This window comes from Geotrypetes seraphini, chromosome 12, assembly GCF_902459505.1.
Source record: "Geotrypetes seraphini chromosome 12, aGeoSer1.1, whole genome shotgun sequence".
Taxonomy (NCBI): Eukaryota; Metazoa; Chordata; class Amphibia; order Gymnophiona; family Dermophiidae; genus Geotrypetes; species Geotrypetes seraphini.
In genome coordinates this window covers 66,193,387-66,207,922 of record NC_047095.1, presented here as the reverse complement: position 1 = coordinate 66,207,922, position 14,536 = coordinate 66,193,387, and the positions used below count along the sequence as shown (strand labels likewise).

Sequence of the window (14,536 nt, the reverse complement as noted above, 5' to 3'; positions counted from 1 at the left end):
TATGAAAGAAAATTATCTGCCTCCTCTCATTCCTGTCTTCACTTCCTCTCCTACATCCATCTCTGACTTTAACCCTTTCAGTTTTCCTCCATCTCTATCTGCTTCTATGTCTCTGTTTGTTTGTTTTTTTGCTAACTCTTCACTCTCCTCCTCCCCCCACCACCTATTCCAGCCTCTTTTCCCTTCCCCCTTTATTTTCACTCTTCTAACCATTATCTACTGTCTTGCCCCCTCCATCCAGCATATCCTCTCCCCTCTTTCCTCCAACACCTCATCTCTCTCTCTTCCCATCACGTTTTACCCTTTGCTTCTTCCAACAGTCACGGGGCATGCCCAAAATGCAAGGCAGGCAGCCGATTCCTCTCAGCGGCGGCCACCGCAGCAGCCTCCATGCAGTTTGCCAGCCGCTGGGAGGAGTGAGCAGTCAGTGGTGCATCCAGATTGTGAGTAGCCCTGCCTTCGGTCCTGTCCCACTAAACCGGATGGCAATAACGAAGCCAGACGCCATGGGGGCCTTCCCTCTTGCCAAATCGCTAAAGGTTCTACCAGTCTCAATCCGGCCCCCTCTGATGTTACTTGCTCATTTTGAGGGGTGGGATTGAGACCAGCAGAGCCTATAGCAATTTGGCAAGAGGGAAGGCCCTCGCAACATCTGGCTTTATTATTGCCAGCCAGTTTAGCGGGACTGGGACAGGACCAAAGGCAGGGCTGCTCACAACCCAGATACACCGCTGACTCCTCACTCCCCCTTCTCCTGGAACTTTGATGAATCAGCTGTTTTGAAACAGACTATGGATTTTGCTGTGCTAGAGTTCAGCTTGAAAAAAAAAAAATATGTAGAAGCAGATTGCCTGAATGGCTAGCACAACTCTGAAAAAGATCAGTCCTTTAGCATAACTAATATATGTGCTATGTGCTAAGCCAAAGGAAGTAAGAACTCGGCAGCCAAATATCTTTTGGACTGTTACCAGACCGATACCTGCTGTGTGCACTTAACTCAATCCAGTCTCAGTGTTGGCTCACAGTCAAGTTGGAAACCAGAAGATTTCTACCCACGTAACACTGCTGAACAGCTGGAGAAAGGGCGAGGATGTGAAATCCCCCTCAGTTCTAGGATAAGTTAGTCACTGGTATCTTCTTTGCTAAGGGCTGGTTAATTCTGAGACAAGTATTAATTTAGCTAAAGAGACAGTGGCTGTTTTATAGTTCTCATCAGGAAATGTTTCTAAATCATATAAAGTTAGGTTTTGTACATTAACCTGTATTTACTTTAGTATTTTAGAAATACATTTGTGAATAATTAGAAGAATTTGTAACTATTTTTATAACTTGCTGCATGCCAGATTGTCTAAGTATTTTTGGTAAAATAATTTATAATTACACCTCCTTTTAATTAAAGCAGCAATTCTATAGAATCTGAGGTGCAGTTAGTCCTACTTGAAATGAGTCCAGAATAACGGCTTTCTTAGGGCTCCTTTTACTAAGCTGCAATAGTGTTTTTAGTGCGCACTAAACCCAGCTCAATGCTGGCGTTAGCGTCTAGCGCGTGGTAATTCTGAGCGTGCTAAAACCGCTATCGCAGCTTAGCAAAAGGAGCCCTTAGTGATTTTTCTATTACTTCTGCATGCAATATACTAATATACATATTTCTACGAAACAATAGTCTAAAAAAGCGTAATTCCTAACATAATTAAAAGCAAAATAATGATTCAAGATTATATCCAGATAATCGGTATAGAATAGATAATATCCATTCAGCAATTAAATGCTTCTTTAAACAAAAATGTTTTCAATAAAAACTTTTAAAACCCTGCACAACTGAGCTGTTCTGGAAGCAAATTCTACCACTGGGGCCCTCCTACATAAAGAATTTATCCATTCCTCAAAATAAATCATTTGAAATGAATGAACATCAAGAATATTACATCGATAAATGTAATATTTTGACAGCTTGATGCAAGTGCAAATTCACTGCTAATACCAGCAACATCTTACCAGTTAAAAGGCCTTTAATATGAGAAAAAGTATTTTGCATCAAATACGATGCTCTATAGTCAACCAGTGGAGAAACTTCAAAACGGGTGTCATGTTCAAATCTCGATATTCTACCAATTATCCTGGAAACAGCATTCTCGGCAACTTGTAGCAACCTCAAATATTTCTTAGAGACACCCATCAGTAACAAATTACAATAAACTATGGTAAAACTGTACTTTGTACAAGCCGAAAATTGCCTTCTGTTGTAGAGGCTTTATAGTTTTAGTTCAAAAAAAGTTTGTATTTATTTATTTATTTATGCAATTTCCAAAAAATTATTCCAAGCATAACATCTTGTACAGAAAAGTGTGATCAAGACAAATTAAATTTACTTTCAAACTTGAAAGGTAAATCAACCAAATTATAAAAAAAAAGAAAAATCAACCTAACTTAATCACACACTAGTCCTCAAACTTTGGATCCAAGACTTAGAGTAGAATAATTAAATAAAAATATTCAACAATCAAAAAGCACATTAACTACTGCTGAACAGAGAGCTAATTATTATTAAGGTGCTGTTCCTTCATTCTCAAGTCGCTTCACCGAGAGAAAATTTGTCAAATGAGATGGGTCTACAAACACATTTTAAAGAACGATATACAACAACACATTTGCATGGATATCTTAAAGATCTTTCTAATCACCTAAGAGATGTGCCTTCATCTTAAGGGCTGAATCCAAAATTATACCTATGGTTTTCAAGCTGCTTGAAAACTGAATTTCTACATCTCTGATCTTAACTAAATTAGGGAAACCTGTTAAGTCATGATTGCACAGTAACATTTTAGTTTTTTCTGCATTGAAGCCATTGTCTGACCATGTCAAATACTTTTTCAAAGTACCTTGGTAAGAATTCAGCATTATTTTTTTCCCCCATTCGCTAGTAGGGAAAGGAGACTTGTATACTGCCTTTTTGTGGCTTTGGCATTCAAGGCAGACATGCAAAGCAGTGGGCACTGTATGATTAGGTGATTTTCCCAGGGTCACAAGAAGCAGCACTGGGATTTGATCTCACAACCTCTGGGTATAGAGCAGTGTATCTCAAACTGTGTGCCACCTGAGATTCCAAGTGTGCCGAAGCACACTGAGGAGGAAGAGAGGAGTCTGCCAGCTGATTTCCCTACGCGGTACAGCACCAGCACTGCCCGATTCGCCAAAGACCTTGCATGTTTCCCCCTTTTTTCTAGCGTCCTCCGGCTTTCCCCTGGCCTCCCGGTCTCACCTTTAAAAGCTAATTACAGCAGCCTGCAGAGGATCACTGGTAGGTAAAATGATTTTATTTTCAATATAGTGATTGAAAGGGGTCAGTTTTGAGAATTTATAGCTGCTGTGTATATTGTGTGTATATGAAAAATGAATGGAAAAAATTGCAAAACACTTAATAAAAAGGATGGGCTCTGGGGCAGAGCTTGGGTGGGCCTAGGGAGGTCTGTGGTTGGGGTACTCAAGTTGATATTTGTTAGACTTAGGGGGTACTTAGCTTGAAGTAGTTGAGACACTGCTATAGGCAATCAGTTGGCACCAGTGACGACTCCTCTTCGGCTCTCTTCCCTGCTGGCACTCCCTATTGGAACCTCAGGACCCATCTGGAGGGCCTCTGCACGGATGTCGATGTGATGTCACGCATATGAGTGATGTCATCAGTGATGTCTGCGCACTTCTGGGTGCCTCAAGCCTTGGCCACTACCTTTAGTGTGCCCCGGCTCAAGAATGTGAGCCACAGCCCCTCCTCATAACTTTCTCCAAAAACTGTGGTACTGGCATTGAAGGTCTACTACATTCAATTCCATATTTATGGGGTATTTTTAGTTGGTGCTCAGATGCATCTGTGAAGCTCTGGTTCTCTACAAAGTAATAACAGGAGATGGTCCACTGCTCATCCCAATTAGCATGAAGAATAGAAAAGCAATCTGTGTTCAGGCTATTTCCACAGCTGATGCTGTATGTCCTGTCCAACCCATTCTCCTCAAAGGCTTGGGGTACTTTTAGAAAGCTAAGTTATCACAAGGAGCCAGTTTGTGGGAAAAACACTGGAGAGCTTTTGGTGAACACTACTATGGTTGCAATTTGGAGGGCTTTGGACTTTGTCTGAGAAATGCAGCAGAGGTAGCTAAGAACTCTCAAATTTGCATGGTCAAAGGTTCTTGGATCAAGGCGCTGGAAAGTTAGCTCTGTCCTGTTTGCACACATTTGACAAAGCAAAAAATTGATTGTGAAAACAGAAAGGTGCTTAATTGAAAGAACAAAAACTAGGCTATCATGGAAGACGCTGTCTATTCGCCTGCCCACCATCATAGCAGAAAGGTGTGGGTGCTTCCATAAAGGTGAGCTGCATTAGTGGGGGAACCACGTAATACTTCACTCCAATCTGTGTGCACTCAAGGATGCACTAGATCAGTGGGGGCATGTAAGGCTCACAGTGGCACCCCAATATTCTGGTCTTTGTCCCTTTTTCTAAGGGTAGCAGCTTTAACTGCTCAATTTTAGTGGTATACAATTTTTAGTTGTAAACTAGGATTCTGCCCCCCCTCCCCAACACACACACACACACATGGATGGCAAATATAAGAGGCCTCCAATCATATTCCCCCTCATCAAAATGTGCCCATTTCTCCAAGAAAGCCATTTTAATGCTAAACTGCACTGCATAGCTTGTGCAGCCTTTGAAAGCTGTAAGTTGCTTAGAACATATTCTGATCAATTGGCTGCACACTGCTGTCTTCTGTATTTGAAAACATTGTTATCCAAAGTTTTACAAATTTAATTGCTGTTGGACGTGTTGGCTCATCTTGGCTGGCGTCCAGCCTAGTATTAAGTTGTCAGAATTGTGTGCGCACTTCAGCACAGCCCCTTCTGTTGCTTAGCGACTGGTGTCTGGATTGCAGCATTTGGAACGTTTGTCATCTATTACTGAAAATCTGGAGGCATAATCACTGAAGCCTTTGATTGCTTTTTTAGGTGATTTCTACAGCTGACTGAAGTGCACACCATTAAGGGTAATTTTTTAAACAGGGTACCATGGGTGGATATCTAGGGGCAGCCACCTAGGTACTCTTTATGACAAATACATACCTACTTGCTAGAATTTTGTGGTTTTGTTTTTAAAATTTAGACTTTTTTTTTCATCTGTTCGACCTGTCCAGATATACGAATTGGTTCCCAACCATCTGCTCAGGCACCTAGTTTTAATGAAGTCGGTTGTGCAGTCCTAGCATCTGACGCTGTTTAAGTTTGGACAGGTGCAGCAAGATCCTTGTTGGTTTAACTCCTCTGTTAGAGGATGAGGTCTGTGGCCCTAAAATGGAGCCTCCAGTCCTGATGTGGTTTAGAAAAGCCCACCCTTAGGCAGGGTTGTGTGGGCTTCTGTCTGTTCCTTGCATCTTTTACACCCAAAAGGTTTAAAAAAAAATAAAAAAAAATCTTGACGCACTAACAGTGAGATGAACCGAGGCAGCTTTTGAATGAGTTTTGGGAAACCCCTAAATGGATTTTCTGATTTCTGTAGGGGATATATGGGAATCCTGGGGTTCTTGGTGAAAGAAGAGTGTGGTGCAGTGGTTAAAGCTACAGCCTCACCACCCTGTGGTTCAAACCCATGCTGTTCCTCGTCACCCTGGGCAAGTCACTTAATCCCCCCCTCATTACCCCAGGTACATTAGATAGATTGTGAGCCTGCTGGGACAAACGGGGAAAATGCTTGAGCACCTGAATAAATTCATGTAAACCCTTCTGAACTCCCCTGGGATAGATTAGACAGATTAGATTGCTGTGGATAGCAGAAAGATGGTATCACATTATCAGTCTACAGGCATATAGACAGCACAGTTGGCTTCACTTGACCAGCTGGGAGAGTAAAGACACTGCAGAGCTGTTTAAACTTTTTGGGCAGCTCCCCCTTGTGGGAAGGCTCTTTGTCACATGGTAGTGTGCTGCCCTTAGGTTTTCCTGCCAGTGAGAATGGTGGCCATGTTTGTTACCAAGGATTCTCCATGTACATCTCATAATTTGGGCGAGGACCTATTTCCTTCCTGTGACCTAGGGAAGTAGTTCCCAAACTTTCCTCAGGTCACGGTACCCACAGGCTACACATTTCTTCTCAGATCTCCTCCCCGACAGTCCCTGATGGCAGGGGATGCCCACCCCCCTCCAGTTAAAGAGGTTACCACCTGAAGATCAAGTTCCAAGCTGCCTGCACAGCAAGCAACTTGATGGAATTTCCATCCAACATCTGCCTTCTCTGCTCTCCCTCCCCCCCATGGCACCAATTCTATCTTGCCTGCACTTTTAGGCTCTCTACAAGGTATGTTCTGTCTTAGCTCCAACTGTGACTGAGCTTTGCAAGAGTCCAGAAACTGGAACACTACTGTAGCTTATGCTGGGAAGTTTAAAACAGCTGAAGCCATTTCAAACTACTTTATCAAGAAGAAAGTGCCTCTCTATGGTACAACCAAAGTGATTTGTACCTAGTGGGATCACAATCTAAATTTTTGTACCTTGGGTAATTTGAGCTCAGTAATTTGCCCAGGGTCACAAGGAGCCACAATGAGAATCAAGTCCTGATCCTCTAGTTCTCAGCCCACTGGACTAACCATTAGGCTACACCAGGGGGAGGCAATTCCGGTCCTCGAGAGCCAGAGCCAGGTCAGGTTTTCAGGATCTCCACACTGAATATGTATGAGATGGATTTGCATGCACTGCCTCCTTGAGATGCAAATCTATCTCATGCATATTTATTGTGGAGATTCTGAAAACCTGACCTGGCTCTGGCTCTCGAGGACCGGAATTGCCTACCCCAGGGCTACACCATCAAAAAGTTACCAATTGAAAACATCTACCCCAAAGGGCTTAATAGATTTTTGAGGGAAATGTAAATACCCTGAAGCTGGTCTACTGCCATTGTAGATTTACTATGTCCCAGCTGGAGCAGAAGGAAAAGTGTGAACTTGATATGAGAGGTTGGGGGGGGAGGGAGGACCACTAGAGGCAAAAAAGCTAGAGCTTTGAAAAACTGCTGGGCTCCATGAATGAATCAAATGTGAGGGCATGTGTGCCATAAGTTTTTCACATGTTCACCTATGAAATCTTCATTTAAAAAAGTCTTAACTGAATACAAAGCTTCAGCCTGCGTTCCGATACCGTTCATGTGAGGGCTGTATTCTGTTTGTCCTGAGAAATCCCTTTTGAAAGTTGCTTTCATTTGGTACCATCTCTGAGCTGTTTCAAGAACTGAGAAACACCAGGTGCAAAAACGGAAGTACTCACCGGCGTAGTTAGTTCAGGGGTTGTTATAGGTGTACATCTGCTGTTCAGCTTCACTCCACTCCCAAGGTCAAAGTCACAGATTTTCACTGGCGACATCTGAAAAGAAACCCAGAACAGTTACTCAAGACTATGCCCAAGTTATGTGCATTCCTGTTTTGGATAGCCACTTGCAGTGCAACACTTCACAGCCCCAGCACTTCTCATATCTGGTTCATATTCAAATCCGCGCTGGACTTTATAGCGCATGATATTCTCAGTACAAAGAGGCTAGATAACCATAGTGATAAAAATGCACTTGCAAGGACTGCTTTATGGAGCAGCTGGTTCAGGAACCGACAAGAGGTGAAGCAATTGTAGATCTAGTTCTTAGTAGAGCAGATGAATTGGTGAGGGAGGTCGCTTGATAACAGTGATCATAACATGATCAGAGTTGATATAATCCCTAGAATAGGTTTACACAGGAAATCCAATACAACAGCATTTAACTTTAAAAAAAAAAAGTACTATAACATGAAGCAAATGGTAAAAAAGAAAACGTAAAAGGTGCAGCTGCAAAAGTCAAAAATACACATCAGGCATGGATAAAAATTCCATCCTGGAAGCCCAGACTAGATATATTCCATATATTAAAAAAAGGAGGAAAGAAGACCAAACAGCCAGCGTGGTTAATAAGTGAAGTGAAGGAAGCTATTAGAGCTAAGAGAGAATCCTTCAGAAAGTGGAAGAAGAATCCAACTGAAAATAATTATAAACATAAGGAATGTCACATCAAATACAAGGTGCTAATGAGGAGGGCGAAGAGATCTTGAAAAGATTGCACTGGAAGCAAAAACAGTAGAAAAAAAAAACAACCAACCTTTAGGTATATTAAAAGCAAGACGCGAGGAAAAGAATCAGTTGGGCTAGATGACTGAGGGATAAAAGGGGCTCTCAGAGAAGACAAGGACATAGCGGAGAGATTAAAAGAATTCACTGAGGAAGATGTGGAGAAGATATTGGTGCCAGAAATGGTATTCAATACTGATGCATCAGAGGAACTCATAAATCTCCAACACTGGATGACAAATTAAACAATAGCAAATCGCCTGAACTGGATGGGATACACTCCAAAGTGCTGATAGAGTTTAAAAATGAACTTGCAGAGCTATTGTTAGTAATTGTAATTTTTCTTTAAACACCAGCATAGTACCAGAAGGCTGGAGGGGAGCCAATGTGATGCAGATTTTTTAAAGGGTTCCAGAGGTGATCTGTAAAATTATAGACTGGCGAGTGACGTCAGTGCTGAGCAAAATGGTAGAGAATATTATAAATTATATTAGAAGATTGATAAGTGGTATACAAATTTTTATTAAACTTGAAACTTGATAAAGAACAAAATAACAGAACATATATGTAAGCATAGATTAAAGAGAGAGAGTCAACATGATTTTAGTTGAGGGAAATCTTGGCTCACCAATCTTTTTTGAAGTGGTGAATGAACATGTGGATAAATGTGAAACAGTTGATATTGTATATTTGGATTTTCAAAAAACATTTGACAAAGTACCTCATGAAAGACTTCCGAGAAAATTAGAAAGTCATGGTATAGGAGGTAATGTCCTGTTATGGATTGAGAACTGGTTGAAAGAGAAAATAGAGTGGGTTTAAATAGTCAATATTCTCAATTTTGTAAATAGAGAAGGGTAAATAGTGGAATTCCTCAGGGGTCTATGCTTTAACATTTATCAATGATCTAGAGATGGGAACTAGTAAGAATTAAATTTGCTGATCACAAAGTTGTTAAATCGCAAGAGGATTGTGAAAAATTGCAAGAGGACCTTGTGAGACTGGAAGACGGTGTCAAAATGGCGGATGGCATTTAATGTGAGCAAGTGCAAAGTGATGCATGTGGGAAAGAGGAACCCAAATTCTAGCTATTTGATGCTGGGTTGTGTGTTAGGAGTAACTGCTCAGGAAAAGTATCTAGGTCTCATTGTTGAGACATTGAAACCCTCAGCTCAATGTGTGGCAGCTGCTAAGAAAGCAAACAGGAATTATCAGGAAAGGAATGGAAAACAAAGATGAAAATATTATAATGCCCTTGTATTGCTCTATGGTATGACTGTATCTCGAATATTGTGTTTTTGCCATATCTCAAAAAAAGATATAGCGAAATCAGAAAGAGAAGGGTGACAAAAATGATAAAAGGGATGGGATGACTGACCTAATACAAAATAGGCAGCTGCTTAACCCATAAAACTTACAAAAAAGATTGCAAACATTTCAAAATGCTTTCATTAGGCTTCTAGGGAACACCAGATTATATGATCATGTCATGCTTCTATATAAAAGGATTCCATTGGTTACCCATTTAGTTCAGAAGTAAATTTAAATTTATGTCTAGTCCACAAAGTGTTAATGGGAACACGTACACGACTACCTGAAGCAGATAGACTACTCAGTATGCATCTATGAGATGTCTTAAGATCTCTGCAAGATTTTAGGCTTGCATCTCCACATTTTAAAAAGGCCCATTGGCGTTTGGAGGAGAGGAGGTCAGCATAAATCTCCAAGAAATGCGGGAAAACATTGTACTATTAGTCCTGGTTATACCTTAACAATGTTGACAAGTATGAATGGATTTTTGGTCAAGTGTGTGATTTTTCTGGATGTGGTTAGGTCTTTCCTATTTTAATGGCGTTCCTTTATTTTTAAAACTTGTTTTTTTTGGAAACTGTAAAAGCACCCTGATCTGATAAGGACAGGCGGTACATCAAACTTTTAAATAAAACATAAAACAATCCAAGCTGGACCAGAACAGCAGCAGGAAATTAAGCACACAATATCCACATCAGCTTCCTGCTCTGTCCCCTTCTCATCACTAGGCTCCTTCCCCAACAGAGGGCGTTTCCCTACACCAGTACACTATAGACCCTGCTTAACCCAAGGAAGGAGATAAGGAGGCTTCAGATAGATTGTCAGCCCGCTGGGACAGACAGGGAATAAATTCATGTAAACCGTTCTGAGCTCCCCTGGGAGAACAGTATAGAAAATTGAATAAATTGGTCCCAACTAGCTCATTTCTAATTTGTAATCACCAGATATAAAAATTCATAGTTATGGAGTAATGCAACACTACTTGGAAAGAAAGACTGATTCCCAATTTAAAACCCTCAGTTTGCGGGACTTTTGAAGAAAGCACGTAAATAATAATTTATTTTCTTGTATACCGCCCCCACCAGTAGTTCTAGGCGGTTCACAACAAGGGAACTGTGAGACATTTCAGTAAAAAAAAAAAAATAGTTAAAAAAAAAAAAAAAACAACACACACATTACTACTTTAAATACAACATCAGTTAAAAATACAATTAAATGTATATCCTAATAAAATACACCATGGACACAGTAAAATTATCTCCAGCATCTTGAAAGTTTCAACATTTCACTTTGGTGCTTTCAAGGAAGACGTGTGCACGCCAATTTAACATTCATGAGCTATACCAGTATACTCAACTCAAGTTTTAGAGAGCTTACCTTTTCCTCAAACTCACACAATATGTTTTCTGGTTTCAGATCTCGATGAGCAATGCCTAGAAGAACAGTAATCAAAATGTTTGCAGACAGAAAAAAGTATAGCATGTTTCACTTGAAATTATGACAAAATTGTATATCAAATAAAACTTGTACAGCTAATCTCGCCAATACCTCAGAAAACATCTTCATACCCTTGTACATGTTACATTGTCTAAAAACAGAATTTAAAAAAATAAATAAAAAAGTTCAGATAAACCTATAATTTTAATGCAACTAATAAAAAAACGCCTTGACTGCTAGGTGTCTCACAGCCAGCTCAAATTAGCTGTTTCCAAACGCTGCCTTACCAAGGCCACCTGTGTCCAAAGCAATTGAGCTGATTTGAATTCCCTTAGATTCAAAATCTGAAGCAAAGTCTAAACATGCCAAACAGGTGTTGAAAATGCTAGGAAAAGTTATTGGACAGGTACAGTCGGGGGGGGGGGGAGGAGGAGGAGGATAAAGTTTTAATGCATAATATCCTTAAGAGCATTGTCAGGTGCATCACTGTGAAGTGGAAACAAGTTTTGGCATCACCAAGATACCCTCAAGCCATTCCTCCAAAGTCAGCAGCTGTGGTGTTAAGGACTGTCACAGCTTTAAGGTTGCTCAAAGGCCTCTAGCTGAGGCTGGAGAAAATGGTGACTATCTCTCCAGCTTCTGTTTGAACGTTTACACTACGCTCCCGTGAGCTGCTCTGCTCAGAGTAATTAAGCATAAGGATTACACGATCCTTGCAAGAGTGCTGCCTTCTAACTCATTCCCTCCAGCTTGAAATCCCCCTGCTTTTGGGTCTAACTCAAGATGAACCGACACTAGGGAGTGGAGGAGTGGCCTAGTGGTTAGGGCTACAGACTCTGCTCCCTGAGGCTGCAGGTTCGAGCCCAGCGCTGCTCCTTGTGATCCTGGGCAAGTCACTAACATTGCCCCAGGTGTGTTAGGGAGAAATACTCAAGTACCTGAATGTAAAAAACCACTTAGACCCTATCCCTCTGAGGCAGAAAGTCATATTAGGAACTGCTTTCCCTCCTCTTGACCCTGCAAGCCAAACTGGCTGAATCTGGGGTAGACATTTACTCAATCTACAGAAAGCTCATCCTTGTGTTATCCCAGAATCGGTGCAGCATTCTTGATTTTAGCTACAATAAGTTTGCTTATGTGTAAGCCAACCTTTAGGTTGTTTCATTGGTTTTCATCCTACTTACATAAGAAAACCTTTTCAATAACATCTTCCACATCTACCCCTTCTGTTTCAACTGCGAAGTCCCTTAGGGCAGTTGTTCCCAACCCTGTCCTGGAGGACCATCAGGCCAATTGGGTTTTCAAGCTATCCCTAAAATATGCATGAGAGAGATTTGCATACAATGGAAGTGACAGGCATGCAAATCTGCTCCATGCATATTCATTAGGGCTAGCCTGAAAACTCGATTGGCCTGGTGGTCCTCCAGGACAGGGTTGGGAACCACTGCTTTAGGGTTTGGTGCTGGCATCAGTGCCTTATGCAGACATCTTACTTTTTCTTATACAAATTTCCTTCTGATCTTGCCCAGATGCAATCTAGTCGGATGCAGCAGCATTGAACAAAAACCTCGTTCTCACTCAAAACCGATGCTGCCTACTTATCAGTGACTCCACTGATTTGCTAATTATATAGGGAGGGGATGAGACTCTCCTATCTGAGCTACAGATTTAGTCAATGGTGAAGAATTTTTTTTTTTCCTTCTGAGCATAAAAGGCAGTATGTTACTTCGATCAGTCTTCCCAAAGGGTTATTATGGTTCAAAACACTGCAGTTCGATTGATTTTTGGAATGACAGCATATTACGCCATATTATCAGAAACTTCATTGGTTGCCGATTGCGGCCAGAGTTTTGTTTAAGTTTGCTTGTATTTGTTATAAATCAATCTTTGGCTTGTCACTTGGCTACCTTGTTTCCCATTTTTCTTTGAACCACTCAAATAAGTTCACACATAGAGTTTGTTTGCATTTCCTTCTGTTAAATTGTGTTATAAAAGATTTCTTGAGAGAACTCTCTTTTCAGGCTGCTAAATTGAATGGCTGGTTTAGAAAAATCATGCCAGGAGCTTCCTCCTATTTTGATTTTAGAAAATTATTGAAGACCCCATTATTTGATAAATTTGTATCCTAATTGTATTCTGTCATTTTTTGCATTTCTTATGTTTTATTATCTGATGTATTTCCATTTTAAATTGTATTCATTGCTGTATGATCAGTTTTTATTTGTTGTGAACCGCCTAGAACAGGGGTAGGCAATTCCAGTCCTCGAGAGCCGGAGCCAAGTCAGGTTTTCAGGATATCCACAATAAATATGCATGAGATAGATTTGCATCTCAAGGAAGCAGTGCATGCAAATCCATCTCATACATATTCATTGTGGAGATCCTGAAAACCTGACCTGGCTCCATCTCTCGAGGACTGGAATTGCATACCAGGGATTCAAACAGGGATTGGACGGATTCCTGAGGGATAAAGGGATCGTGGGATACTGAGAGAGGTGCTGGGATGTAACACAGGTATAGAAAGCTAACCAGGTAATAAGTATAGAAACCCAACAGGTCGTGCATGTGCAAGACCGGAGGGTTAGGACTACGATGGGAAGATAGGACTTCAATGAGAAACCAAGGTGGCAAGGGAGCCCCTTCTGGTGATTCAGACAGGTCGTGACCTGTTTGGGCCGCCGCGGGAGCGGACTGCCGGGCAGGATGGAGCTATGGTCTGACCCGGCGGAGGCACTGCTTATGTTCTTATGTTCTTAATCTCTCCTTGGACACATTTAAGTTTTAAACCAGGGGTAGGGAACTCCGGTCCTCGAAAGCTATAATCCAGTTGGGTTTTCAGGATTTCCCCAATGAATATGCATTGAAAGCAGTGCATGCAAATAGATCTCATGCATATTCATTGGGGAAATCCTGAAAATCCAACTGGAATACGGCTCTCGAGGACCGGAGTTCCCTACCCCCGTTTTAAACTCTTACTGTTTCCTCTTTTGAAACGTGCATTCAATATACTTTTATTTTCATTCGTCCATTTTTTCTGTTGGTCCTGTTTATGTGAGATAAGACTACTGTACATCAACTTTAATAAGCCATAAGGAGAAATTAGGTTCTTACCTGCTAATTTACTTTCTTTTAGCTTCTCCAGACCAGTAGAGGTTAACTTTACGATTGGGTATATATCTAATCATGACCAGCAGGTGGAGACTGAAAACAAAACTTTGGGACAGTATATCCTAGCCCCTCCTCTCTATTTCCCTCAGTCTGCCGAATAGCCAAGCAGAACCAAGAACTGGAAAACAACAGAGAGAAAAAACAATACTCCGAAAGGAGTAACAAATAACATACCCAAAAATGCTGTTGGAAAATGCAGAGGAGAAATTCCCGAAGGAAGAAGGTCCCCACAGCTCGCCAGCTAAGCCAGCCGAGCCACAGCCGCTGTTCTTCAATTCTCCCCGGCCCTAGAAAAATACTAGAACCCGCAGCAAAAACCAAAAACTGCCCGCGCAACAGCCCCAACAACAACAACAACAGACAGGGTGGGGACCTCTACTGGTCTGGAGAAGCTAAAAGAAAGTAAATTAGCAGGTAAGAACCTAATTTCTCCTTCTTTAGCACTCTCCAGACCAGTAGAGGTTAACTTTACGATTGGGACGTACCAAAGCAGTCC

General features: G+C 41.3%; 1 protein-coding gene across 2 annotated transcripts in view; it reads right to left on the bottom strand.

Moving 5' to 3' along the window:
• The window catches only part of MKNK1 (MAPK interacting serine/threonine kinase 1), a 94,156-nt gene that overhangs the window by 30,002 nt on the left and 49,618 nt on the right, over positions 1 to 14,536 (bottom strand). For both annotated transcript variants that reach the window (XM_033916701.1, XM_033916702.1), the window contains exons 8-9: positions 10,813 to 10,868; positions 7,300 to 7,395 (exon numbers count right to left, since the gene is read on the bottom strand). In XM_033916701.1, the coding sequence (XP_033772592.1) occupies positions 7,300 to 7,395; positions 10,813 to 10,868 (152 nt within the window). The remainder of the gene's footprint in view (positions 1 to 7,299; positions 7,396 to 10,812; positions 10,869 to 14,536) is intronic.